Genomic DNA, 27,955 nt, shown 5'->3' with positions numbered 1-27,955 from the left:
CGATGCAAAGCTGGAGCTGTTTGAGGATTTCCACACAGAACAGTTCTCTGCACCACTGAGAGAAATGATGATGATACATAATTTCTTAAGGGAGTATCTCTGCTGTCTACAGGATTTTCTTCTGAGCTATTAATAATACCTATTCTGTAAAATTTGAGACTGACATGTTCTTGATCTTACCAGGAGGTATCAGTGGAAGATTTTCAGACAACATGCAGGACTCATATTCTTTCCTCAAACGATCCTTAAGTGCTTTGTTCACTAAAATGTCAAGAAATTGTATTTATCCAATCATGCCAAATACCTGGTCACATAGGCAAGACAACTTCATCACTACTACCATGAGGCTGCAGCTATTTTAATATGCCATTGTTTAAAACATCCCAATTTCAGAGGTGGTAACACACAAAAAATATGAGTCTTCAGGTAGATGCAATACAGTTTTTATTAGACCTGGATAAGATTCCCAGAGCTTATTAAGAAAAACTAGGAGTTGGGAGGAAATATATCCTAAGCTCCTCATCTTTTAGTAAAAGGAGTCAATTACTACTTTTTAATTTTTGAAGTTGGTAAAATTATAAATAAAGTTCTAAGTTTGCTTTTAAATGTAAAGGTAATCAATGGTAATAAAACAGACTAGAAGTATAAGTAGAATACATTTCAAATTCTATAAAAAGTTTTTAGACTGGTTCAAAATATCAAACCCAGACTTTCTCAAAAAACTTTCTCAAAAAACTTACTAGATACTAAAGAACAGGCCGAACTACACCTAATAATTTAATTAAATATGAAAATAACAATACTTAATATAACATTAATATTGATGGCATCAATATCATCAACATTAACATATTAACATTAATAATATTATTGTCACATATTTGTATCAAATATTGTAAAATATACAAACATTATTCATAACAATATTAGACAAGTAAAATTTAATATTAAACAACATTAAATAAGAAAAAGTAGTAACTCTTTAATGATTAAGGGCACATATAAATCAGTTAAAATAAAACTGGCATAAGGCTTTCTGTACCATGAAACACAAGAATGAATAATACAAAATATTATCAGAAGTGAAATATAAGGAGAGGGTGACAAAAACCCTGTAATAAATTTTGTGCTAAGAAAATAGAGAACATACCTTCTGTTTAAATGCTCACGAAACATGCATAAAAATTGTCATATAGGAAATATCCATAAATTTCAAAAAACAGAAAGAGTACAGATTCCATTTTCTAACCAAATGTATGAAAACTAGGAATTAACAAAAGTATGAAAACCTCAATCATACTACCCTTGACTCAAAATAGGTTAGAAAATGATAATACTATATTTCAAAGTCTTTTATAACTATTATGTACCCATAATAATAAAAAATAAAAAAATTAAAATATATATTAAAAAAAACAAAGTCTTTGGGATTGGCCTAAGGTACACATATGTCAAAAAAATGTTCCTACTAGCTATAAACATATTCATTAATAAACTAGAAAGAAAATAAGTGTATTTTGACTAGATATGACAAAAAAGAACATAAACCCTACCAAAACAGAATGTAAAATAAACTTTATTAAAGTAAAAATTAATTAAATGAGAAGATTCTGGGAAGATGACAGAGTAGGAAGCTCCAGAAATCTGACTCCCCTCCTAGACAACAATACTATACTGGCAGAATCTGTCTGATATAAGTATTTTGGAACTCTGGAGATTATTGACAGTATTGTAGGAAATTAGGGGGAAAAAGCTTTGAGACATATAGAAAAAGATAGTAAAATCACAAAAGTCTGTCCTTACCAGTAATTACTTTAAATGTTAGTGGATTAAACTCTCTGATCAACCAACATAGGCAGAATATATTTTAAAAAACCATGGTCAAAGTATATGCATTCTTGTGTGAGACTCACTTTAGTTCCAAAGACATAAATAGGCTGAAAGAATGGAAAGGATATTCCATACAAATAATAATCAAAAGAGAGCAGGGATGGCTATACTATACTAATATCAGGAAATATAGACTTTAAATCAAAAAAGTTAGGAGAGGCAAAGAAGGACATTATATATAAATATTAACAAATTGTTCAGTATGGCAAGAAGATATTATAATTATAAACATTTATGTACCTAGTAACTGACCATCAAAATATATCAAGCAAAAATGGACAGAATCAAAGGGAGAAATAGAAAGATCTACAATAACAGAGACTTAACACCCCATACTCAAAAATGTATAGAACAACTAGACAGAAGATAAGTAAAGAAATAGAGGGCTTGAACAGTAGAATAAATTAACTAGATTTAACAGATATATATATAGAACACTCTACATAACAACAACAGAATACACATTCCTCTGAAATGCACATAGGATATTTTCCAGAATAAACCATATGTAGACCACAATTTACTTCTCAAAGATTAAAAAAAAAAACAAAACAAAAAAACCAGATATCATACGAAGTATCTTCTCTGCCATAATAGGATGAAGTTGGAAATAAGAATAAAAGGAAAACTGGATAATTCACAAATTTGTGGAAATTAAACAATATACTCTTAAACAACTAATGGATCAAAGAAGAAATAACAAGGGAAATTAGAAAATATTTAGAAACAAATGAAAATGAAAATATATACCAAACTTATGGGATACAGTGAAAGCAGTGATAAGGAGAAATTTTATATCTATAGACATATTCAAAAACAAGAGAGATTTGAAATCAACAACCTAACTTTACAACTTAAGGAATTAGAAAAAGAAGAACAAAATAAACCAATACTGGCAGAAAGAAGGAAATAGTAAAGAGTTGAACAGAGATAAATGAAATAGATAATAGACAAATATAGAAAAACAACAAAATCAAAAGTTGATTCTTTGAAAGATCAACAAAATTGACAAACTTTTAAGTAGATGGACTAAGAAAAAAAAGAGAGAAGCCTCAAATTACTAAAATCACAAATGAAAGTGAGGCCATTATTACTGATTCTACAGAATTTAAAATTATAAGAGAGTACTATGAGTAATTGTACACCAACAAATTGGATAACCTAGATGAAATGGACAAATACCTAGAAACACAAAACCTACCAAAACTAAGTCACAAATAAATAGAAAATCTGAGTAGAATTAAAACTAGTAAGGAGATTGAATCAGTAATCAAAAACCTCCCAACAAAGAAAAGCCCTGGACTGGCATGTCTTCACTGGTAAGTTCTACAAACATTTGAAGAACGAATACCAATTCTTCTCAAACTTTTCCAAAAATTGAAGGGGGGTGGGTACACTCTGTAACTAATTCTATGAGGCCAGCATGACCCTGATATCAAAGTCAGACAAAGACACCATAAGAAAAGAAAACAACAGATCACTATATTATATGAACATTGACATAAAAATCCTCAACATCTACTGAAAGAGAGTGTAGATAAACTCAGAACATGCTTGAGACCTGGTTGATCAGAGCACTGGCTTCATGGGCATTGAAAGGAAGGGGCTTCATGGTACAGAGGATCAAAGGTGCCAACCTGGGAAGGTAGAATTGCTGGGTAGAAGAATGAGATCTGGACAAAGATAGCATCCTCTGGAGACTTGTGATGAAAGAAAGAATGAAGTAACTGGTATAAATTAGAGATCCTGCTAGAACAAAATAGAATCTTAGAAGACATACCATGCCTATGCCCCCAAACATTTACTTCTATTAGAGTAATTGCAAACACACACACAAAGTCGTTAACAAAATACTAGCAAACTGAGTTCAGTAGCATATTAAAAGATTATACTCTTTGTCCAAGTGGGATGTGTTACTGGAATACAAGGGATCATTCACTATACAAAAATTGATCAATCAATGCAATATGTCACATTTATAGAATCACATGATCATCTCAATTCATACAGAAAAAGCATTTACCACCCTTTCATGATAAAAACACTCAAAAAGGTAGACAAAAACTACCTCAATATGATAAAATCCATATATGAAAAACCCACAGAAAAACTTCATATTCAATGGTGAAAGACTGAAAGCTTTTTCTCTGAGATCAAGAAGAAGGCAAGGATGCCCACTTTCGCCATTTCAATTCAAAACAGTAATGGAAGTCCTAGCTAGAGCAATCAGTCAAGAAAAAGAAAAAAAAAGCATCCAAATTGAAAAGAAAGAAGTAAAATTACCTCTGTTTGCAGATGATATGATCTTATATTTAGAAAACACTAAAGATTACACAAAACCCATTAGAACTAATAAATTACTTCAGCAAAGTAGTAGGATACAAAGTCAACACACAAAATTCAGTTGCATTTCAATACATTCTATTAACAATGAACAATCCAAAAAACAAAGAAAACAATTTTTAATTTACAAAACAGCAAAAAGAATAAAATACTTAAGAATTAACTGAGGTAAAACTCTTTCATTCTTGTACAATGAAAACTATAAAACATTTCTGAAAGAAATTAAAGATATAAATAAATGGAAAGATATCCCATGTACATGAATTAGAATACTTAACCTTATTAAGAGGTCAATGCTACCCAAATGATCTACAGATTTCATGTAATCCCTATCAAAGTCTCAACGATGTTTTTTACAAAATTAGAAAAATCCATCCTAACATTCACATGGAATCTCAAGGGACTCTGAATAGCCAAAACAATTCTGACAAAGAACAAAGCTGAGGACTTAATACTTCTAGATTTCAAAGTTTACTACAAAGTGACCATAATCAAAATAGTGCAGTACTTACATAAAGATAGACATTTAGACTAAGGGAATAGAATCAAAAGTCTAGAAATAAACCCTGACTTACATAGTCAAATGATTTTTGACAAGGGTGTCAAGACCATTCAATGGGTTACTAACAGTCTTTTCAACAAATGGTGCTGAGAAAACTGGACATCCACATGGAAAAGAATGAAGTTGGACCCTTACCTAACACCATGCACAAAAATTCATTTGAAAATACATCCAAGACCTAAAGGTAAGATCTAAAACTATAAAACTCAAAAGAAAATATAAGGCAAAATTTTAATGACATTAGATTTGGCAATGATTTCTTGGATATGACACCAAGGCACAGGAAACAAAAGAAAAAAATAGTTTGGAATTAGTGAAAATTAAAAAAATTTCTACATTACAACACAGATGAACCTTGAAGACAGTGAAATAAGCCAATCACAAAAAGACAAATACTGTATGATTCCATTTATATCAGGTACTTAGAATAGTAAAAATCATAGAGACAGGAAGTAAAATGGTGGTTGCCACAGGCGGGGGAGAGGGAGGATTGGGGAGTTACTGTTTAATGGGTACAGAGTTTGTTTTGTAAGATGAAGAGTTCTGGAGATGGATGGTGGTGATAGTTGCACAACAATGCTAATGTGCTTAATAACCACTGAATTGTACCACTTACAAATGGTTAAGATAGGAAATTTTATCCTATATGCATTTTACCATAAAAAATGGGGAATAAAAATACAGAAAAACAGTAGTGGGTCATGGTGGCTCACACCTGTAATCCTAGCACTCTGGGAGGCCGAGGTGGGAAGATCACTTGAGCTCAGGAGTTCGAAAGTAGCTTGAGCAAAAGCAAGACCCTATCTCTACAAAAAAATAGAAAAATTAGTGGGACATAGTGGCGCATGCTTGTAGTCCTAGCTACTCAGGAGGCTGGGGCAGAAGCATCATTCGAGCCCAGGAGTTTCAGGTTGCAGTGAGATGATGATGCCACTGCACTCTAGCTGGGGCAACAAGAGTGAGACAGTCTCAAAAACAAAAAAAACAAAAAAAAAAAAAAAAAAGGAAAAACCATTCAGATATAAAATTAACGGGAAAGAAAATAGAACTACAGAACGACAGCAACAGAAGAAATTCAAATTATCAGAATGATTCATAAATTCCTATGCAAATAATTTGAAAATCTGGAGGCATGGCTGATTTTTAAGCAAAATATAAATGATCAAGAATGAACCAAGAAAACAAAGACAGAAAATGTTGTGAGGGGACGACTAAAAGGCACCCTAAACATGCCAAGCGTAGGTAGTTTTACTGTTATTTCAAAACTTTAGGGAACACATAAAGCTGGTATTTTAAAAATCTTTCCAATGCTAATGGAAATTAATGCTAATGGAAATTAGCAGTTTGATCCATGCCACATCCATATGGGATTATAGGAACATGGGTTGATAAATCCCCAGCAGGATTAAATGCATTACTAGCATATCAGCAAGTTTTAGCTATCTTGGCAGGCATATGGTGGTACTTGAACTAAAACAGCACATGAGGGCAGAAGTGCTGCAGGGCTACTGAGGTCTCTTGTGATTCTATCTGAGCAAAACATCAATTTCCCATTAAATTCGTGTTTGAATTTAAAATTTAGTTTTTACAGCTTTGTATTTTAATTTATAAATTTATTTTGTTTTTTGTATAAAAGGTGTAATCAAAGAAGTCTATACTTCATATTATATTTGTATATATTTACATAACAGTAAAGTAGGGAAAAGGTCCATGCTGAGATTTGTGAAAATTTTTTTCCTTTAAAGAGAAATTTCAGAAATTCTGCTCTAGGTTTTAGGGAGAGAAAATCACTCTCTTTCTGTTGAGTTAGACTTTCTCTACCTCTTCTGCCCACTGGAATGGTAGAAGTTGATGGGGAAAATGAGGGCACGGGTAAAGAAGGAATCAAGGGTACAGACTGCATTTCATCAAGCCTGTTGGGCTAATACAGAAGAGCAAAAGGATTCCCTGCAACTTCACAAATTTCAGTCCAGCTCACAAGCAACAGGACTTTCACGTGGGGATTCAGAGGCAAAAAAAGACTTAGAGTTATAAATACAGTAATTCTTCCCTGAGTGTCACTTCTGCAGGTGGTTTTTGAAAACCTATGGAAGCAGAATGCAGTTGGCCAAGGATCTGGGATCCTGGGTTTAAGCCACCTTTCCCTCTATAATAAACAGCCATGTTTCTGCTTTCCTTCAGGATTAGGTGCATTCCTGAACTAGAAAAATGACATAGCTATACCAGATCATTCACTGCAGGACACACTTGTGGTCCAAGCAAAGTCTATTTAGAAACTATGCAGAAATAGTGAATAGAGTCAGTGCATGAGCTGTAGATCAGAACTGCCTAGAAGAGAATCTAAATATAGGAACGTAGAAATCACTTAGTCCAACTTCTATACCAATGAAGAAATCTCTTCTAAAACATCCTGATGATACAATCTCTCCCTAAAAACAGTGATAGAGAATGTGCTACTATTCTCCACTATCCTTCATGAAGGCCTTTTCTACTGTTGAAAAGCATCATTCACTGGGAGCCTTCTTTATGACGAAAGAATAACCATCATCCTATCACTCTGATTGTAACTGGTTCTCCAGAGTAGGAAAAGCATCTTATTTTTCCACATGACAATTATTCTTTTCACTAGGTTATATAATTCCTTAATTGCAAGAGCACCTAAGGTAAGGTTTCTATACCTATCTACTTCAGATTATCCTCTTTCTTAAAACTCTGGTGCCCAGGAAGTACTCCAATGCAACTACATTAGAATTTCACATTTTAAGTCCAGCTCTCTCTCTCTCCCATTAGGTGGTAATTTAACACAAGTAAAATTTACTTTGGGCAAAAAAAGCTTTCTGAAGAAGACAGTAAAGTCATTAAAAATAAGAAAATCAATCTTTGTTCACTACAGAAATCTATTATTTAATATATTCTGTAGGTGATACCTTTGTAAGAATATTTTTGTAGTTTTTAACTGTTTTGTAAAGATAAAAATGTTCTGTATGCTATATTTCCTAAGAGTGAGGTCCTCCTATACCTTATTTTCCTTTCCTTTAAAATGAATTGCCATAATAGATGTAATCTTCCTGTTTCACATAACTGATGGGAATGCCTGTGATAAGGTGAACAGTTCTGCTATTCTTAGAAGTCAAGATCTACTCAAAAAGAAAGTTTTAAAAGTTATTTGGGTTTTTGCTTCACTCTATTTTTAAACATTAAAAGTATTCTACATCCCATCTCATATGACAGAGTGGCAACACGAAATGTAATTTTAATAATTGTTTTAATTACAAATTTCCACCAACTCTCGCCAATCATTTTTCTGTATTTCACAAATGTATTATGTTAACAGCATTATCTTATATTCATCTGCATGAAAATTAGGAGAAAGAAGAGAAGAAATGTATAAACTATGTGAGAACAATAACTTAAAGCTCACATTTACAGTATGGTAGTCTATAAACATACAGGCCTATCAGCTAAAGCCTACTTTTCTATCACTATCCAGCTACATGACCTTGGGCAAGTCACTTCTGTTTTCTCGTGTTTTAATTATCTATTGCCTGACTTCCATACCTAAGAGTCAATCAGTTTCATGCAAAAATACCTTGAAAAATACTATATACTTATAAGTGTGAAACAGTACTACTGTAAAGTGCTTTATTTATTACTAATCTTCCTACTTTTAGAGTAATACCATTCATATTTCAGTAAAAGTCAACATTTGTTTGCAAAGTGATCCTTTTAAAATCTCTTAGGAATTAGCCTATGGACAATCTGGTATGATTCTGAAGCTAGTGTCTCAACTTTTAGGAACAAGATGTGATATAGACACATAAAGACACATAATAGGCACGGGCTTTAATTAATACTAAAATAAAATGCCTTCTTATTAATTCTCCATAATGTAGTCATTCAAGAGTAATGTCAAGATTTTGTGATATGCAAACTGAGAAGGAAAAAAAACCCCACCATGGATTATTTAAGTGATTTAAAATATAATTGGTAGCTGTGGTGACTGGTAACCAACTTTCACCTAACTTGAAGCTTATTAGTACAAGATAATTACAAAAGATAATTACTAAAAATCAAATTTCCCATGAATTCCTAAAAATTAAAATTCTAAAAATTGCTTCTTTGGCAAAACATTTAGCATAGATTATGTTATCCTAAATCTATGCTACAGCCAGATATTTAGGCCCTTAAACAAAAATTTTTATAAAGAATCCCACTGCTTTTAATTTGCAAAATGACTATTTCTACAGCCTCAAAGTTCAAGGGACAATTCTAGATATTTATAATAAAAAAAAAAAAAAAGGGAAGACTTTGGCATGCAGACTATAATTACATAATTACAAATATCTGGTAAACTCTATTTGTATATTTATAAGGTGTAGCTAATATGATTATTACAAGTTTTTGGAAAATCTGGAGGGCAAAGAAAATAATCTACAAATTTATCTTGTTGATTTATCAAGTCCTGAGCCATTAATGTAGTCTTTATACTAATCTTCCTGTATCAGTTCTTAGAATTGTTTAGTTCTTTGGGTATACCCTAAGCCTTGGATGGAGTTGTTTAGGGAATGATTAGATACATGCAGAGTATTATGTTTTAGAAACATTCCTGACTTATCAAAGTGAAAAGATAAATATTACAAATGCTGAAAATGTGAAAATGAGGTTTGTGAGAGCTGCCAACTATGTGGGTACCAACTAGAAAGTATCTTCATCTGACTCGTCACTCTTGGGTTTGGTAAGTCTTTCCAGTTCTTCTCCATCCTAAAAGGAAACACATGAAATCAGTAATTAAAACATAACTAAAAATGTAGCATTTTTAATGATTATAAGGGGAAACCTTACTAACAAATCATAGGTCTTCTTTCATTACACTGTCGATATAATCTGGTCAAATTAAATTAAATAAATACTTAAGTCCTTGTAAGTTAATTTTAGAAGTATATTGAGATGAAAAAGTGAAATGCACTTAATACTTGAACTTTAAAGTTAGTAACATGAGCATAGTAAGGAGCACCATCTGCTGGTCTTGAGGGGAATCAATTAAAGGTTGGAGAAACAGTTACAATCTAGGCCTTGTTACCTAAATTGATTTTCATTTACTTAAAAATTAGGACAAACAGCATTATCAGCCCACTGGAAAAAAATACAGACTTTCTGAATGTATATGCTTGTGGAGATCAGGGCATTTGGGACTCAAGTTTCTAATTTTTTTATGTTAAGTACTGTTGTATCACTGCTCCAGAAGTATTACACCTAGGGAAGCTCTGCCATGAACTCTTAATAAACAATAGATTAACTTTCCCAAACAGTGAAATGTCCATTGTGAAATAGTGAAATACTTCACATTTTGTGTGTTCATGAAAAAATTGTAAATCTAAAGTTAGATGTCTATTTCATTTATTTAAACATATATTTAACTCCTTAATTTAATTTCTAAAAGATCATTAATTAATTAATTTGTTAATAACATGACTGATAGACTCTTCCAAAACAACTATAAGCAACTGGAAGATATTCAGAATAACTGCATAAGCACTCTTCTAGAAAATATTTTACTCCTACTTACAGAGATCCTTTTGAAAACTATCTTTTTAGTGAAATAAACCCTGCACTTCTGGCACACTGTGGTTTAAGAATAACTACAGGTAAGACTGAGGAGATAGGCTTTCTATTTAACAAGACTTACTAATGTAAAAGATCTTCTTTCATGAATGAGCTTATTTTCCCAACTATGGTAGAGCAGAAAGAGCAAGGGGCTAGGAGTCAGACCTCATGGGTTTGTACTTATTACCTACAAACCATTTAGTCTGTTTCTTTGCTTGTAAAACTAGGGAGACTGGACAAGATAACCTATGAGGCATCTTTTAGGTAATTCTGTAATATTCTATGACACAATTAAGGCATAAGGTTCTTGATGCTGGGATTTATGCTTTTTCTCTATCCCTGACAGCATTTACCAGGAGCCCTTGCAAACATTAGGAGTCTGATGAATATTTGTTGATTGGTTTTTAAAAGTCACAGAAATCCAATATATTATTTGATAAATCAGTACTGATATTTTTTTCCTTTAATAACTATGCTTTGAATTTGGGAGGAACAAGTAAAAAACAGTATCCTCACAAACTTACCCCACTGGAACGCTCCCAAAGAATGCCACTTAGATCTCTCATCCTTTCTTGCCTAGGTGCATATTCCAGACGTTGAGGCTTGCTGGCATTATAAATAAATATAGAGAGGAGGACTGATGGAGCTTCCAAGAAAAATTCCAGGGAGGGCCTGAAGTCAAAGACCAGGACAGACACTGTTGTGATGATAACAGTGGTGATCTGGGCCATCAAGACATGGAACATGTTATCCAGGAACTTCAGAATGAAAGCTACTGAAAGGCCCTGGAATGCAGTTATAAAAATAAGGGCTACTGAAAATGCATTGTGGCCATAAAAAAATCCACAGTTCTTAATCTGATCACGGTTACTCCTCTGAAGGCCCAGGGTCAGCCCATTAAAAAGAATGCCAAAGAAATAGAGTTTGCTGTTCTGTATGAAGATGCTTTCAGTGAGCTGGTTCCCTTCTTTCAATATCTTTTCATTATAGATATTGGCCATTGAAGAAATAAAACACTGGACTATAATAAGAACATGGCCCAAGCCAAGGCGAATATGACTGAAAACCCTGGCTGTGGTGTTCCACTTAGCTTCAGGAAAAGTCCACTCCTTTGCCGTACAATTGTCTTTTCTGGGACACTCATTTCTGAAAAGAAGGCAGGAATTGGATGGGCTGAAGAAGGCATCATGATGAAATCCATGTCCTACCAGGTTATGTTGTGAAGTTTTAGTCCCAGCAGTCAAGGACACAATAGACAAAAATAGAATCAGGAGGCTAGCCCATTGTATCCAGTTTAGATGCCGCCTGTTCAAAGATGAAAAACAAGATTTTACTACTGTTCCCCCCACCCCCATATCAAGCATTTCTACAGAAAATTCTAGACAGACACTTGAGTACTTAGTTGGATAAATGTACCCAGTTTTTGCTAGTATTTCCTACAATTCATGTTCAAAGGAAACCTGTTGGTGCCTCTGCTTCTCAAACTTAATGTTTTTTATACACTTTTTAATTCCTGTCCCTTAAGGCCATTCAGTCATTTCTCCTCTTTGTAGGTTTCTTTTCAACCTATAGGTTTAATTAAACCTCCTTTCTACCTCTAGAGCTGATCTCAGACCTTTGGCACAGTAACTTTTCTTTTACTGTAAATTATATTAAAGATTCTCAGCCTAGTTTTCCAAAACCAGAAAGTATGTAGATGAGCTTCAGAAATCTTCTATATAGGTGAATCTCACCCTATGCAAGAGATCATTCAAAGCTTTGTCAAATCTTCTAAGGTGTTCATAACCCAAAGAAGATTTAAGGAGAAGGCTAGCTCCTGGATCCATGGCCTAAAAATAAGGCTTTTTACAGCAAACTACTGGCTAATAAGGCAAGGAAAAGATGCTATTTTATGTAGTATTTCAGCTTACAAAGTTTTATTTATTTTGCTGAACAACAAACTTATGAGATATAAAAGACATGTATTATTATTATTCCATTTTGCTGATTCATTCAGTTTAACAGATATTTAGTAAGCAGCTACTATGTGCCAGGCAACCTGGGGAGAAAAAGAAGACTTGATCTCCATGCTTAAGGAATTTACACTCTAATAGTGAGACAGCTATTAAAACTAAATGATGTGAATATATTGTGTGACAAGTGACTTATGGAACAACTGGTATATACTGAGGAAGAAATACTTGGATTTGTATAATGAATGAGTTAGGTATTGCTTCAAAGAGAAAATGACATTTGCACTAACAGATAAAAAATAAATTGAAGTTTGCCACATGAAAAATTAATCAGTGACATATCCAGGCAGAGGGAAAAGTCTATGCAAAGGCCACAAGAATACCCAATGCTGACATAGAGGAATATCTGACTTAGGTTGGAGTAGTCAGTAGAGGGGACAAAATTTTGATGTTCATCATTCAGGTGAAGAAGAAGGACACCCAAGAAAAGAGAATAACATATGGAAAAGCAAAAGTATAAAGCAACAATGAGAACCAGAAGTTGTAAGACTCTTGGTAGCACTGGAGCATTTACTGAGCACCTACTGTGGGTCAGACCTTTCTATTTTAAGGGAAGAAAGAGTTCTGAAAGGCTGATTTCCCTAAGGTCATATATTTATGAAAGAGTAAGGAAGGGATCTGATACATGGTTTTGTGTGTCTTCCTTCTGGATCAACATACCTCTTAAGTGTATTCTGAGCTCCCATGATGCATATATAGAAAGATGTGTCTGATTTCACCAATGCTACTACAGAGCTTCATATTCTGAGACTGCTGGATGCAGACAACCTAGATAGCAGCATACTTGTGCACACTACCACATATTTTCTCATGTATAGCACAATTTTCAAATAACTTTCAACTAAGATCTAGAACTTAGTGATGAGGTTAGCATAGCCCTATGCCATGAGGTAAGAAACTGTGAACTAGTCACTTAAATTTTTGAAAGTGCAGCTGGTACACATTATGTAGTAGAAAGCAAATAGAACAGAAATGAAAGATAGAGATGAAAAATGGGTGTCCATTTTACTAAAATCATTATATAATCAATTATTGTAAATCACACACAAATGAAGCAATGACATGATCTACAGTTCCTTTAGAAGTTTCCAATTCTGAACAGCTATAAATTTTCCACTCACATTGAGAAAAAAGAATCAAAGAAAATAAACCTTTAAACAAGCCAAAAAGCACCTACTGCAAACAATTACTCTTTCAAGGTAACGTTCTTGGGAAGGCAAAATTTATTAAGGATTACTCTAAAAATTAAAAATGGTAGATTTTTAGCAAAGAAAATAAAGCTTAAATTACTCTGTAACATCAGCTGATGATGTGTACTTTTACAAATGATGACTGATTCTGCAAGGCAGAGTCTATTCTTCAGTTTAATTGATGCAACACAATAGAAGCTCACTTCACTGATTGCTCCACTGACCCAGTGAAACACAGTGATGGATGCTCAGAGCTGAATGCTTGTGGCTAGCAGGCCACTGCTCTTCCTGAGGGCTTCTGCTCCCAAGTGAATTGTTTGCTTACAGTCTCTGCTCCTAAGTGTATTTTTGCCAGGTGACCTCACTGTTGTCTTTGTATATATAAAACAATTACATAAATGATAAATTGTGAGTAAAAGAAAAGGATTGCTGTTTTTATGAAAACTAAGTTGAATACTGGGAAGACAGTTGAAGGCAAATCACTCAGAAGATAAAAAGCTGCCTTTAAATTACATGTAGGTGAGCTAATTGTAAAAGATTAGGAATGAATAACTGAAATCTAGAAGAGGTCTAGCCTAAAAATTTTTTCACAACTTGATGCATTTTAGGGTAAACGAAACAAGAAATCCTTTACCCTACAGTGACTGTACAGTGACTGTAGTGTCACATAGGAAAGAAGCCAAAGAACTCCAATCAGTAAGTCCCATACGTACCCAAAGTAAAGGTCTTATTTCAGCATCAAAAGAATGATGAATGTATAAAATTATATATTTTAACTTAAAGTAAACTGTTTAGATATTATATATACATATATATTATGATTTCCCACTGCAAGTTTTCCTAGTAACAATTAGGTTCAAATAGTTAGGTAAGAGCACTTCTATCATAGTTCTACCATATTTGCAGTAGTAAACCATGGCAGAACATGAAAATAATTAAGTGGAAATACATTGTTTTCTCAAGAAACTATAAAAAACACATTTCTTAGTAGCAGAGAGTGACCAGAAGCAGATTTATAATGAGAGATCATAAAGATTTATCAAGTGAATGATTGATTTTGGAGACATGCTTATATTACTGAGTGGTACTTTTCTTTATTCTTCTGCTGGTTTTGACAGTAACTAAACTTTACCATAACTTCCAGGACATCTATCATGTATGTTTCAAAATGTGTTTAATGATTTTTTTCCACAGCTTCTCTTTGAAAAGACCAGAGAAATTTATACAAATTCTTTAGGTATAAATAAGTGTTGGTCTTCGTTACCTTTTGCCCCAAAACTTCAATGTTCAGGTTAACATTATTTCCCAAAGCCCAAACAAGCAAGACTACTAAGGCTTAGGAGTAAACCAGTGAGGCAGGCTATGAGGCATAATTCCTTCCATCAGTTTCCACTCTGAACCAATGGCTAAACTTCAAACGACAAATCTATTAAATATATTGACAGAGGATTTCTTTAGAAAAGACAATAGGATATTTAGACAGTAATATTTTTCTTTTTCCCACTTTTGGATTTTTCCAAGTAATCCTTACATTAGTCACTGGACTTATTTTCCCTACTTTTGTAGCCTTGTATTCTTTACCTGTATCAGAAAGGTATTTAATGGCTCTACTAGAATCAAGTTTAAGACAACAGCTTTAATATTCTAAATGAAAAATTAGTTATTTATAACAAAGAACATAGAACTCTTATGCTGCTACTTCTAGGCCAAAATTTCATCACCAAGGGCAAAAAGATATTCAAATAGTTCACGAAGAGGAAATTAAATAGGGACAAACAAACAAACAGCATACAACACCAACAATAAAAAGACAAACTAGTACAAGATTGGTTTTAAAATGTAATAATATATATATATATATATTAATGAAATATTACTCAGCTTTAAAAAGGAAGGAAATCTTGTCACATTTTATGACACAGATTACCCTTGAGGACAATATGCTAAGTGAAATAAGCTAGTCACAAAAAGACAAATTGTATGATTCCACTCATATGAGGTATCTAAAGTAGTCAAATTCATACAAATGGAAATCATTACAGTATGATGGTTATAAGGGGTTGAGGAGAGAAGGGAAAGGAGTTATTTAATAGGCTTAGAGTTTCAAATTTACATGATGAAAAAGTTCAACAACAACATGAATATAACACTACTAAACTGTATACTTAAAAATGGTTAAGATGGTAAATGTTACATTATGTGTTTTCTACCATGATTGGAAAAAAGGAGTTAAAAATGTAATAAAATATAATACTTAAAAGGCATTCTCATAAAAGACAGCATTAGATTATTAGCACATTATTTAGAGAAGTGTCAGTGCTGATTTCTGAATCAGTTAAATTAAAACCCACTCAGGCAGCACTTGTGGAAATAATAAAAATGGAAGGGTTATGGTTTTATTGTTTTTTAAAGTAAATACTTGCAAGGATTCAAAACAGACACATGTTAATAAAGCAAATACATGTCTAAGAATCAATTTTACTGTTCTAAAAAGAGGTAAAGTATGAATAAAAATTTTCAAGCTTTAGTTCCTACCAATGTTTATTATTAAAATTAGCAAAATATAATTATAATTAGTGGTATTAAAAACAAGCATTTAAAATTTACAGTATAAATAAATTTGATTTGGTTATACTATGAATTAATACAAATGCTTAAAAATTTAGCAGAGGATATTTACTTTAGGATAAAACTAGAGCTAGTAGCCAATTTCAAGTCAGGCAATACATACTTTTTTACCTTCTCTTTGATATTAATAAATTCAGTTTTAAACTGATATAATTTTGGCATAATATTGTATACTATATAATAGGTATAATACTGTGTACTCATGTACTGTCATTTCACAGGAAAAACATTTTTTACTTTAAAAACAATATTTTTAAGACTTTAACTACCTTATTAAATAGTGAATCTTTTATTATGTGTTGGAACCAATTTCTTTTTTTCTTCATGGAAGTGCATCTCCAATTTTATCCCAGGAATCAATATAAAAATATTATTGTTTACATACATTTTCTTAAAAACCAACTTTTTAATGCTACATAGTGAGTTTCATGCTGATTCCAAAGACTTACAAATGCTTTTGGAATAGCATTCTTTAACTTGCTAGTTAAAAGAATTATTTCCACAATTCACAAATAAAATGAACATGATGCACAAAGCAAACTTCAGTGTAGTCTAACATTTAAATTGGACTAAATGTAATGTTCATTTTTTTCCATCTCTCACATTAAATAATAAATTCAATGTTTCTTTAGGGTAAAAGGAATGTTTCAGGAATTTCATATAAATAATGTATATATTAAGTAAATCATGGTTTCAACAAATTATTTAGAGTGCCTGTGTACTAGCCAGTCATCTTTTTGCCACATAAATTATTAAAGAATAGACTATCACATAGCACATTGAGAATCAAAAAATCAAAGAGAATGTAAAATTAAAAAAAAAAACAACCACAACAAATATAACAATAAATAAATTTTATTTTTTATCATCATCATTAAGTAACAAATTAAATTGGAGTTAAGTACCCAGATCCTGTATCATCCTCCTGCCTTAGGACATTCTGGTCTTTGCTTTGCAGCAGAGTCTAGTTATTTAAAAATGTTTATACTATTCAATGGTCCTCCTGGAGATAGTAAAAATTGATAGATGGCATTTTTTAAAGTTTAAAAACATATTATTCTTATTAACTGTAATTTTGACTAGATTCATCATGCAAATCCTGTCAGTTAGAGCTTAAATCATACACTCAAGTAGTTTAATAAAGACTTTGCCACTTTATCACTTTCAAACTCCAAATTACAAATGTATTAACAATCTTAGGAACCTCTTGGTTCTCTATTAGTATAGAAAGATTTTATATAAAAAACTCATGAGTCCTTTTTTGAAAATCTGGCACTAAAATTGAAAATACTAATTATAACCCAGTCAATTATCTTATTTTTGAGATGCTCAAGACATTTCATACATCTGATCACAGAGGATTTAGACAGGCTAGCACTTGAGCTGCTTTCCAGATGGGTTAAACAACATGCCCAATATACAAAGCCATTTAGGAACAATATCCTGGTTCTTGGAATTCTGAGGGGTTAGTGCTTTGGGTATATCATCTAAAACCAGGCTGTGCCATTTTAAAGTATGATATATGCTTTCACAGCAAGTTACTTACTTCAGCACTATCCTGAATAGAAGAGCTGTTGTTATAATGCTAAAATTTGAGAAGATAACAGCCATGGCCTAGAAAGAAAGAGAAGATAGAGTTACAATCAAAACAAAGTACTGACCTCAGAAATCTCCCAGCTTGAGGTTTACCTGACAAAAAAGCATTCTGGTCAAAACCCAGAGGGATTTGTAGGGCAGCTATTTCACTAGAGGATTAAATTCCATTTTTACTGCTTGTTAAATTTATGCAGATATGATCAAATTATTGTCCAGGCTTTGAAAATGTGTTTAAATTCAGCAAATGCCTATGTAAATAACCTTTACATGCAGATCTGGAACTACTTATAAATTCTAAAGGTTTAGGTCTAGAAATGATAGTTATCATGTTTGTGAAGCACATTTGTCAAAGCTCTCAAGTGCTTTATAAACTTCTAATACTGTTTTTATGGGTGCATAGAAGATAGGTACTATTAAGCCCATTTGTATGGCAAGAAAATTAATATACAGATTTTTAAGCATCTTTACTATTCTAGGAATTGTAACAATTTTCATGGTTGAACTCCAGTGAGTCAATATCAAACTCACATTTGACAATCCTTTGGATTGACTCGAGTTGTTCTAAATACTTAGAAATGCGTTAGCCAGATGCCAGATTTTATAACAGTTCATTTTTATGAATTCAGTCATATTTCATATGAGACTGTTAATCTGAACATTTTGCTCAGAAAGTATGAAATTTCATCATTATTCCTCATAATTGGATCTGACAATATTAATCATTTTTGACACAAATCTTACAATTTAGTTCACACTGCCTTCCTGGTTGTTATCACTTTAACTTGATTAAACCCCACTTGATTACAGTCACATATACCCAATAACAGCAAACATGGCTAATATACAGCTAAATTAAAAAAAAATAAGGTAAGTCCAATAAAAACTAGCAACAATTCCAAAAATATAAATTTTTTTTTTCCATTGAACTTTTATGGGAATCACTGTTTTAAAGTTTTCTCAGTATACCTGCCTATAAACAAATGCTTGTGAACCCCTAGTTAGAACAGTAAAAGATGAGGCAAGTGCCTGGTAAGAATAGGGAAGCGGTGGCCCCGATCAATCACATTAATGGCAGTGCAAAGCACCTAACCAAGCAGGCTGGTTTGATGAATTCTGAAAACTGTCTCCATGTGACAGTACAGAATAAATAAAACATCAGAGCTCTTTGCCCCAAACCTTTCACGTATCTCTATTTAATTCCCTAAAGAGACTCAGGCACAGCAATACACAGAGTATGCCATGTGATTTATTTTGAAAGATCTGAGGTTGTACACAATCAGGAAGGAAGAGTAAAGCAATAAGCTGGAAGAATAAGGAAGTTGTAATCTTGCTTTAGTACTGGAGACAAAGGAAAAGGATACATATTTAGAGCTAATCTATTGAATACAAATAAAGTACAACATATTTATTTATTGAATGTGAATAATAATGTCAGTGGGTATAGGAATTCTCAGATCTAAAAAACAAAGTGGAAATGAGAATGTAAGACAGGACACATTCTAAATGGACTAGGCACTTACTAACATCACAGATCACAGAGCTGAAAGGAACTTCAGGTGATCAACTTGCCTACATCTCTGCCTTTGGGCTGGTATCTTATTACTATCATATTTTACAGATGAGACAACGGAAACTTAGAGCAGTTGGAGCTTGCCTAGTTACATGGCATCTTAATTGTGGAAAAGAGTCAAACACCTGTTTTCTACTATAGTTCTAAATTATGTCATTCTTTTCATCCCACTCAATCTGATTTGATTGTATTTAAGAGGCTTCACATACAGGACTGGTGCTAGTAAAAATTCTATTTATAATCACATGCCTGAATTTATTTTTTAAAGAAATTTAAAACACATTTTGGCAACACAGGCAATAGAAATTTTCATTTTATAAAATATTAGGGGGAAATATACATGTGACCCAAAATGAGTAATAGGTAAAAACAGAAGACAAAACTCCAAATCTGATTACTAATGGCTTTCCAAATTGAAACAAAGGATGCTGACAGAGGTAAGAAGTAGTCCTAGGATTATCAGGTATAGATAGCATTTATAGTTGGGAGGACATAATCCCTCAAAGAATTTGTTGGTTAAATGAAGAGACTAACAACAACAAAACCCCATACAAACAGAATACATATTAAAACAGCTGTAAAACATAAAGGTGCACTGAGTGTATAATCATGGATGCCTGCTTGGAAGTTCTGAGACTGAGATTAGTATTAAAGATTGGTGGCCATACGATGGCTCAGAAAACAGGCAGACTGATTAAGGTTACACAAAGAGGGGTGGCTTCAGATTCCTTGGACCAGGAACCAATTCCTCCATAGTTGGTGCAGTTTAATACAGTAATCTTTACCAGTGAGAGAATCTGGCAACCAGATCAATAATTCAGTGTTCAGATGATTCTGGAAAAATCTCAAGAAGGCCAGTGAGGGTAATGAGAAACTAACAATGCCAAAGAAAGTGATAAAAATAAAAAAACAGATTAGTTCTGGGATTCATTTCTCTGTATTTTTTCAATGGTATTTTGTTTGTCATATATACTTACAGGCTGAAGATATGATAGGACATAGAAGACAATCAAGTTATCCAGGAAATAAAGAAAGGCAGGAATGGACCACTTCATGAAATTACAAAATTCCTCCCAGGAAGCACATTTCAAATTTCTACTTTGATCATCTTAAAAAGAAAGAAAGACAGTAGTAAATAAACGATCTTGGCAAGAATGCCCATATTTTTAGAGAAATTGCCTTATATTTGATAAGACTGATACAATTCTTTAAAAGGGGCTTTGTAAATGTGCCTCCATAAGTGATTAACCTAAAGGAATCAAAGATAATGTGGAATTTCATTAGTGTCTCTCTTTAACCCATGGCTGTATTTTATCACTGACAATCAGCAGCACCCTTAGGAATATTGAATATCCTCATTATTGTTAACTTGAGATAGAAGTATCACGTAAGGCAACTCAGGATACATATGTAGTTTCTCTTACTGCTCTAAGAGCATAATATCAACAGGGAGATCAAGAATTTAGAATATGTAGAAAAAAATATCAAGCCTTCATAGTGGGGTTTTCCTTCCCAGGGCAGATCAGGAAAGGAGATACTAAGTGGTAGTATATATATACTACCCTTCTATGCAACTAGAAAACACTAATTTTTCTTAATTCCGGTGAGAATTATTATCTCATGACCAGGTTTCCAAAAACTTAGGAAGGGACTATAGCAGAGAGAATATAAAATAAAAAGAAAACAAAGGCAGTTTTAAATTTAAGCTCTGTAAATAATGCATGAATTTTATGAGATTAAGAAATTTATTCCACTAACAAGAAAATGCACAGATTGAAATCGTTGAGTATTAAAATACATCGTGCTAGGCAAGCACTTTAATGCTCTAAATTCTATGTTTACCTCATATGAAAAGGCAGATGGAAGAGGTACAGAGAGCTAAGGCTCAATAATTGGAGAACTAAGGTAGGAGAATTAATATATATTAAGAACCTATACATTCCACGAAAGGCTAGATACTTTACAGTAGAAGAATTCATTACTATCCCTATTTGATTGTTGAGGAAACTGGAGCTCATAGAAGTTAAAATAATGTGCCCCAAAACATAGTCTTATCTCTTTGACCATGCTGCCTTCCCTGTAGGAAATGGGAACTGTTTTTGAAATATGATCTATATCAAATCAACAGCACAGTAATTTAGAAAATGCTGAATTGGAATAAAAACTAACTTGTTGCATGAAACCATCACAGGAACAAGGCATGAGGTAGAGTAATGGGTTGGACATTGGAAAACATGGGTTGGTGTCCCAGCTCTGCCCCTTCCTACCTAGCTCTGTATAACACTTTCTCTTTGAGTCTGCTTCTCAACCTATAAATCATATGCTTGTATCTTAGCTTCTCATAAATAAAATGAATGGATCAGACTAAATGATATAAAATGTTCCTTCCAGTTCTAACATTTTTTAATTCTGTGATTTTTAACAAGTATATAGTACTATTTCAAGACTCACCTTTCTTTATAACACAGAATGACACGAGCACACAGAAAACGAGCTTCACTAGTTCTGAGCACACATTCACAGTAGTTGGAAGATAATCATACTTGTTCTCTGAAATGTAACAGAAATGTTTTTTAGTTGTAAATTTTGTTCTCTATATGTTTATATACAGATAATTTATAATTATTTTTAAGCTTAACAGCCAGATTTAATACTGGTTATATTAAATTTCTTCTAGTTGGCTTTGGTCTTCTGGATTTTTTAATCAATTCACCCTAACTCTCCCTATCCCAGTCAGCTTTTGGTTACCCTTGAATTTGACAAATATGCCTGTTCTAAGTTGCTAAAATTCATAAATATGTTAAGGAGACTAGTGCCAAGGGCAAAGAAAGCTCTGGGGCATGACACTAGAGACTGCCTTATAATTGACCATTAATCAAAAGTTTGACTCATCAAATAGTTATGAATTTACCTGCTGAATTATTCCCCAGCTCATGATTCTTCTTGTGACTTGTTTGCATTGCTAAAATCAAGGTACACTCTATGATGTTCCCTTAACTCAGAGTGTTCTAATCTGTTTCATATCATGGTACACATTAATATTAACATTAATATTAATATTTGTTTGGTGCTCTGGGATAAATGGTACATTAAGGTAAAAGTAGGAAACCTCCTGAGGCAAGAAGCAACTGGCCTAGGGCTCTGCTATCTCTGAGGCTGAGAGAAAACACTCTGACACATCCAGACGCACTGATGATTTGGGAAACTACATCCTACTTACGAGTCAGTAGAATCAGAAAATGAGTTTTGGTTGGTACACCTTAGTCTTATCTGTTACTTCTGTCTTTTCTAAATGCTTACAAACAACTTGCTTTCTAATTTTGCCAAAGACAAACATAAAGTTTATTAGGTACTATTTTCAGGAATGTTATTTCCTCCCTTTTCAAAACATTTGCTTATTTCTCTTTGTCATATTAAAACCCAAACTGGCCAAGTATAGGGGAAAAAAGCCAACTCTACTTTTTATCCAGAACACCACCCTTTCTTCCGTGGTTTCTCTTGACCTTCTAAACCTAAACGGAATCAATTCTTTTTTTTTTTTTTTTTTGAGACAGGGTCTCACTCTGTTGCAGCTAGAGTGCAGTGGTGCCATCATAGCTCACTGCTGCAAACTCGAACACTACTGGACCTTGAATTCCTGGGGTCCAGCAATCCTCCTGCCTCAGCCTTGAAAGTAGCTGGGATTACAGGCATATGCTGCCCCACCTGGCTAATTTTTCTATTTTTTTATAGAGACAAGGTCTCTATAGAGACAAGGTCTCACTCTTGTTCAGGCTGGTCTTGAACTTCTAACCTCATGCAATCCTCTTGCCTCAGCCTCCCAGAGTGCTAGGATTACAGGTATGAGCCACCATGCCCGGTTAGAATCAATTCTTTATTCATCTCTGTTCCTGTAGCACTACCTTACAAACTTCTATAGCAACACTTGTCACACTGTATTATAATTATTTTTTATGGATATGTCTTATCCTTAGAATATAAGCTCCTTATAAGAAAGGAACCATGTTAGTCACCTTCATACACCTGGCACTTAGCTGGCACTCAATAAATGTTCACCTGAATTTAAATATTTGCCTATTTACTTTTCCATTATTTAAAGCCTAGTTAAAACATCTCCTCCCTTTTCTGAGCTCAAAGCTAGACTTAAATCATATTTTTATCCTCCAGTGATACTTCTCATGATCTCTATCATGATACACACCTGAGCCAACATGTGCACACAAGAACGAGGGGCTTCAGATTACAACCGTCATACTCTTGTCATTGTTCTTTAGCTTGTTCTTGTTTTTCATTGGTTCTTTCTCATATTCCTCTCATGGTGGATGCCAAACCATGTGAAAGCATGCTGTGTAACCTCCCTCCACTCCTCTCCTGCCCACACTAACATACCTTATCTACACTGCATCCATCCATCCTCACTGGTTTCCCTCCATTCCCAGAGGAAACAGCCATGGCCCTAATATTTACCCACCCTCCCCTTTAAAACCTTCCTTTCTTCCTCAGGACTCAGCTCCAATAAGTATTTCCTTTGGCTTCAGTGTATATCCTTTGTCTTCCTTTGTACTTACTGGCTTCTTGTCCCTGGCATACAAACATGCTCAAAACTCCCCCATCCAAAAAACTAAATATAATATACTACTCCCTATAGCTACCATACCTTCTCTTCCTCTCCCTAAAACAGTATCAACATTCATTGTCTCCACTTTACTCGCTTTCCATTCAGGTCTTATCCCTAAATAATCTGGTTTCTGAAACTACCTACTCTCTGAGATTACCAAACATCTTCTAATTGCCAGTTCCAAAGGGTATGTTTTAATATTTATCATGATGTTACAATTCTGTCTTCAAACTGTTTCCTTCATTTCTAGGAGTCATGTGCATTTAGTTCTCTCATCTCTCTAACGATTTCTTCTTAATGTTCTTCTGAGTGTGGGCATGCCACTTAAATGTTGGCATTCCTCAGACTTTGGCCCTGTCTCTTATTCTCTCATTATGCATAAGCCTTCTGCTTCTAAATATCAATTTAACATTAATGTCCCCAAATCTATACTCTGGAACATTTTAACTTACTGTCCATTAAACATATCCATATGATTAACCACCTCCTATTTATTCATTTAATTGTCATTTCCTTCACGTGAATGATGTGTCAGATACTGAGGAAATGGCAGTGAGGACATAGCTTCTTGCCTCATGGAAGGTACACAGCTAAAACTATTATCTTTCTGAACTCTTCCCAACCTACTCTTCTTCCTGATAGTTACCATCTCAGCTGAGAATGCCATCAATCCACTCAGCACTCAAACCAGAAACCTTTGAGTTATTCAATACATTACCTCCTTTAATCCTCACATCCTGTCTTTTCTTTCTTTTTTTTTTCTTCTGAGAGATGAGATCCTGGTCTGTTGCCCAGGCTGGAGTGCAGTGGCATGATCATAGCTCACTGTAGCCTCAAACTCTTGGTCTCAAGCGATCCTCCTGTCTCAGTCTCCTGCATGGACTACATGTGTGTGCCAGCAGGCCTGGCTAATTTTTCTCATGTTTTTTTAGAAACAGGATCTCTTGCTATGTTGCTCAGGCTGGTCAGGAACTCTTGGCCTCAAGTGATCCTCCTACCTCAGCCTCTTGAGTTGCTGGGATTACAGGCATGAGCTATGTCAACTAACTCAAATCTTGTCTTTTCTATGTTCTAAATATTTCTTGAATCTATCCTCTCTATTCCTACTTCAAAAATCCTAAGTTATTCTTCATCATCTGTGGCTTGAATTTCCAATAACCCCTTAACTGGCTATCTTGCTTCCCATTGTTTGCTCTACTATCCAGCTACCGTAATAATCTCTCATTTCACCCTCCTGTTCATAATCCTTCAAGTATTCCTTATTCCCTAGACCAGGGGTCCTCAAACCTTTTAAACAGGGGCCAGTTCACTGTCCCTCAGACTGTCGGAGGGCCAGACTATAGTTTAAAAAAAACTATGAACAAATTCCTATCCACACTGCACATATCTTATTTTGAAGTAAAAAAACAAATGGGCAAAAACACGTGCATGTAGCCTGCGGGCCATAGTTTGAGGACACCTGCCCTAGACTCTAAGGCCTACAGAATAAGATCCTAGCTCCTTAACATGGCATATTAAGTCCTTAATAACCTGACTCTAACTGCCCTCTTCAGCCAAGCAATCCTCCCTCCTCCAAATTCTTAAACTTTTTGCTCAGAAATTCTGAATTACATGTCTTGTATTCCTTTTTTTGTGCCTCTGTTTGTTTTGAATACCCTTGCCTACCTTCCCTTCTTGTAGATCAACTGTCACATAATCAGGTAACAGTTCCCTGATCTATTTGAGTTTTACATCATTCTTTCCCAGACAGAACATATCATTTTCTCCTCTAGACTATCTCTGCACCTTTGGCATATTTCTATTACTGTATTTATTATAATGTATTTTCATGATGTGTTTACATGTGTATCTCTCTTTATTAAACTGCGAGTTCTTGAGGGCAAGGTCTGTCTCATGTACTTTGAGCCATGCTTCTAATACTTAGCCCAGTACCTGGAAGATAAATGTTAACAGAAGCAGAGATTGACATACACATCTGACTGCCCAAGGAGACCAATAAAAGTCATGATTTTATGTCCTCAATAACTAGTAAGAAATACTCAGTAAAATTTTGTGGAATTAGTGTTTGCTCAAATCCTTACATTAAGAAAATAGATTTCTTGAATACATACTTATCAAAGCTTACAATCTATACTGTTGATAAATACCATTGAATACAATAATGTTGACAGTGTACCAGTGATACAATAATTATAATAGTACCTCACAAATGCCAAGCAACCAAACAAACACATCCTCCTATTTCAAAATAAACTGCAATTATACATTTTGCTATAGGCTGAGAAACACCTGCTGATTGAAGCACTAGTTAGATGTTATCATATGTTGTTCTGCCCATAGGGTTTTGATTCAGTACTTGACTGACCCAAATTTCAACCAGCATAAAAAATTTTCTTGTTGAGAAATGAAATGTTAAAGAATCAAATTTAAACATGCCTTATCACTCACATGAAGCAAAGTACTTGATGAAGTATTATTACCCCCTTTTATATACCAAGAAACCAAAGATGAGAGAGGTAATGTGCGATTAGATGGAAGTACTCCATACCCAATCCAAGACTTGACTTACCTTCATTGGCAGAGTATTTTACCAGTAAGATGCGACTCGAGCTTAAAGCAATGAATATGGCACCTAGCAGGAATGTGTACATTGTTGACAAGGAGCATAACATAGAAAGACTACAACACTTTCTTTCCATTCCACTGCTTTTTAATTGCCTTAAAGAGAAGAACACTTCATGAGTAACCCTGTTGTCAGACCTGAAGATTAAACATAATGCCAATACCATTGATAATAACGAGCAGAAAACAACTGTTAGATGCTTGGGTATGACTGTACCAGGACCAAGAAAGCTGAGGGAGTACAGGCGAAAACTATGGGGAAAAGAAATGAAAAACTCAAAATCAGATAGAAGGGCATACTCTACAGACAGAAAAGGCCAGGGCCAGATTAGAAATGCTAATCAAAAGTAGCAAGTAGACAACTGACTCTTTGAGACTGCAGAAAATAAATCTGCAGAAAAGTAATTCTTTAATTTTTATTCTTCTTATTAGCAATTTCACTGTAGAAGAGAATTTCGGAAATACATTTTTCTCCTCAGTACCATCTCTTACCTCTGAGGAGGAAAAACAGCTTGCTGGGAAAGATTTCATTATATAATAATAATGACCTTTGACGCCATGGCACTCTCTCTAGCCTGGGCAACCAAGCGAGACTCTGTCTCAAAAAAAAAAAAAATGACCAAAATGGAAATATCTGGAACACTGCTGTTAAGTTTTACTGACCTAGTGTTAGAAACAGAAGAGATCTCAGAAATCGACAAGCCTCTTCTCATACTGCAAGTAATGGGGAGGCAGGGGAAGAAATAGATGAGTCTAAGGACCTCAACCCAGGCTGGGGAAGTAACTTGCCCGAAGCCTCCCCGTGTCTCAGTAGGGATGGCACAGAGTTTCTGGGGGAACTCGTGAGAAATGCCAATACTGACAGCCCATTGGGCGCAAACGTACAGGAGACCAATGAGACATCTTCCCGACAGGAGGCCAGGTCTCCCTTCACCGCCAGGGAAACCCTTCTCGTCACACATGCGCAGGAGCGATCTCTTCTGGCGCTCCCTCCCCTCGTACGCACGCGCAATTCCCTGCCCGCGGGGCGCGGTTACCTCGGTCCCTCAGAAGAGCTTCTAGTGACGGAACGTACATCCTAGAGCTGAGACAAGGACTGTATAGTTCCGTAGTAGCAGCAGTATCTTTTAGGGTCCATAAGCAGAGAAGCTAGGGTGGGAAACAAAGGCGAAAAACCCCCTAGCCCCAAGCCTCCTTTTGCAGAACAAAAAGCACGATAACGTCCTGACAGGGAAAGAGCGGACCCGGCCCCCATTGCGCAGGCGTGTTGTGTTACGCTTCCGGAGGGAGGGGAGAAGCAGCCTGATCCCGCCCCGGCGC

General features: G+C 34.4%; 1 protein-coding gene across 4 annotated transcripts; it reads right to left on the bottom strand.

Annotated features, from left to right (window-relative positions):
* Positions 1-427: 427 nt before the first annotated feature.
* On the bottom strand, positions 428-27,933 carry SLC35A5 (solute carrier family 35 member A5). 4 transcript variants are annotated; one of them, XM_012787481.3, is made up of 8 exons: positions 27,673-27,933; positions 27,299-27,349; positions 26,583-26,731; positions 21,847-21,945; positions 20,373-20,503; positions 17,776-17,843; positions 10,924-11,704; positions 428-9,556 (listed from the first exon to the last, which is right to left on the bottom strand). In XM_012787481.3, the coding sequence occupies exons 2-8, from the start codon at positions 27,346-27,348 to the stop codon at positions 9,491-9,493; spliced, it is 1,344 nt and encodes a 447-aa protein (XP_012642935.1). In that variant the 5' UTR covers position 27,349; positions 27,673-27,933; the 3' UTR covers positions 428-9,490. The 4 variants fall into 4 exon arrangements, with proteins under 4 accessions (XP_012642935.1, XP_012642929.2, XP_012642936.1 ...); XM_012787475.3 differs by having other exon boundaries at positions 27,299-27,933; XM_012787482.3 differs by lacking the exon at positions 27,299-27,349.
* Positions 27,934-27,955: the final 22 nt, after the last annotated feature.

The sequence above is a fragment of the Microcebus murinus genome, chromosome 1 (assembly GCF_040939455.1).
Source record: "Microcebus murinus isolate Inina chromosome 1, M.murinus_Inina_mat1.0, whole genome shotgun sequence".
Classification (NCBI taxonomy): Eukaryota; Metazoa; Chordata; class Mammalia; order Primates; family Cheirogaleidae; genus Microcebus; species Microcebus murinus.
Note: the sequence above shows the minus strand (reverse complement) of the source record. Positions and strands in the feature narration are given on the sequence as shown.

What these genes read in the sequence shown, in the direction of transcription:
- SLC35A5 (XM_012787475.3), bottom strand. Translation starts at nt 27,597, where the DNA reads ATGTGTGACGAGAAGGGTTTCCCTGGCGGTGAAGGGAGACCTGGCCTC. An exon ending in AAAATACTCTGCCAATGAAG is followed by an intron (nt 21,946 to 26,582) that starts GTAAGTCAAGTC and finishes GTTACATTTCAG; the next exon opens with AGAACAAGTATGATTATCTT. An exon ending in ATTCTGTGTTATAAAGAAAG is followed by an intron (nt 20,504 to 21,846) that starts GTGAGTCTTGAA and finishes TTTCTTTTTAAG; the next exon opens with ATGATCAAAGTAGAAATTTG.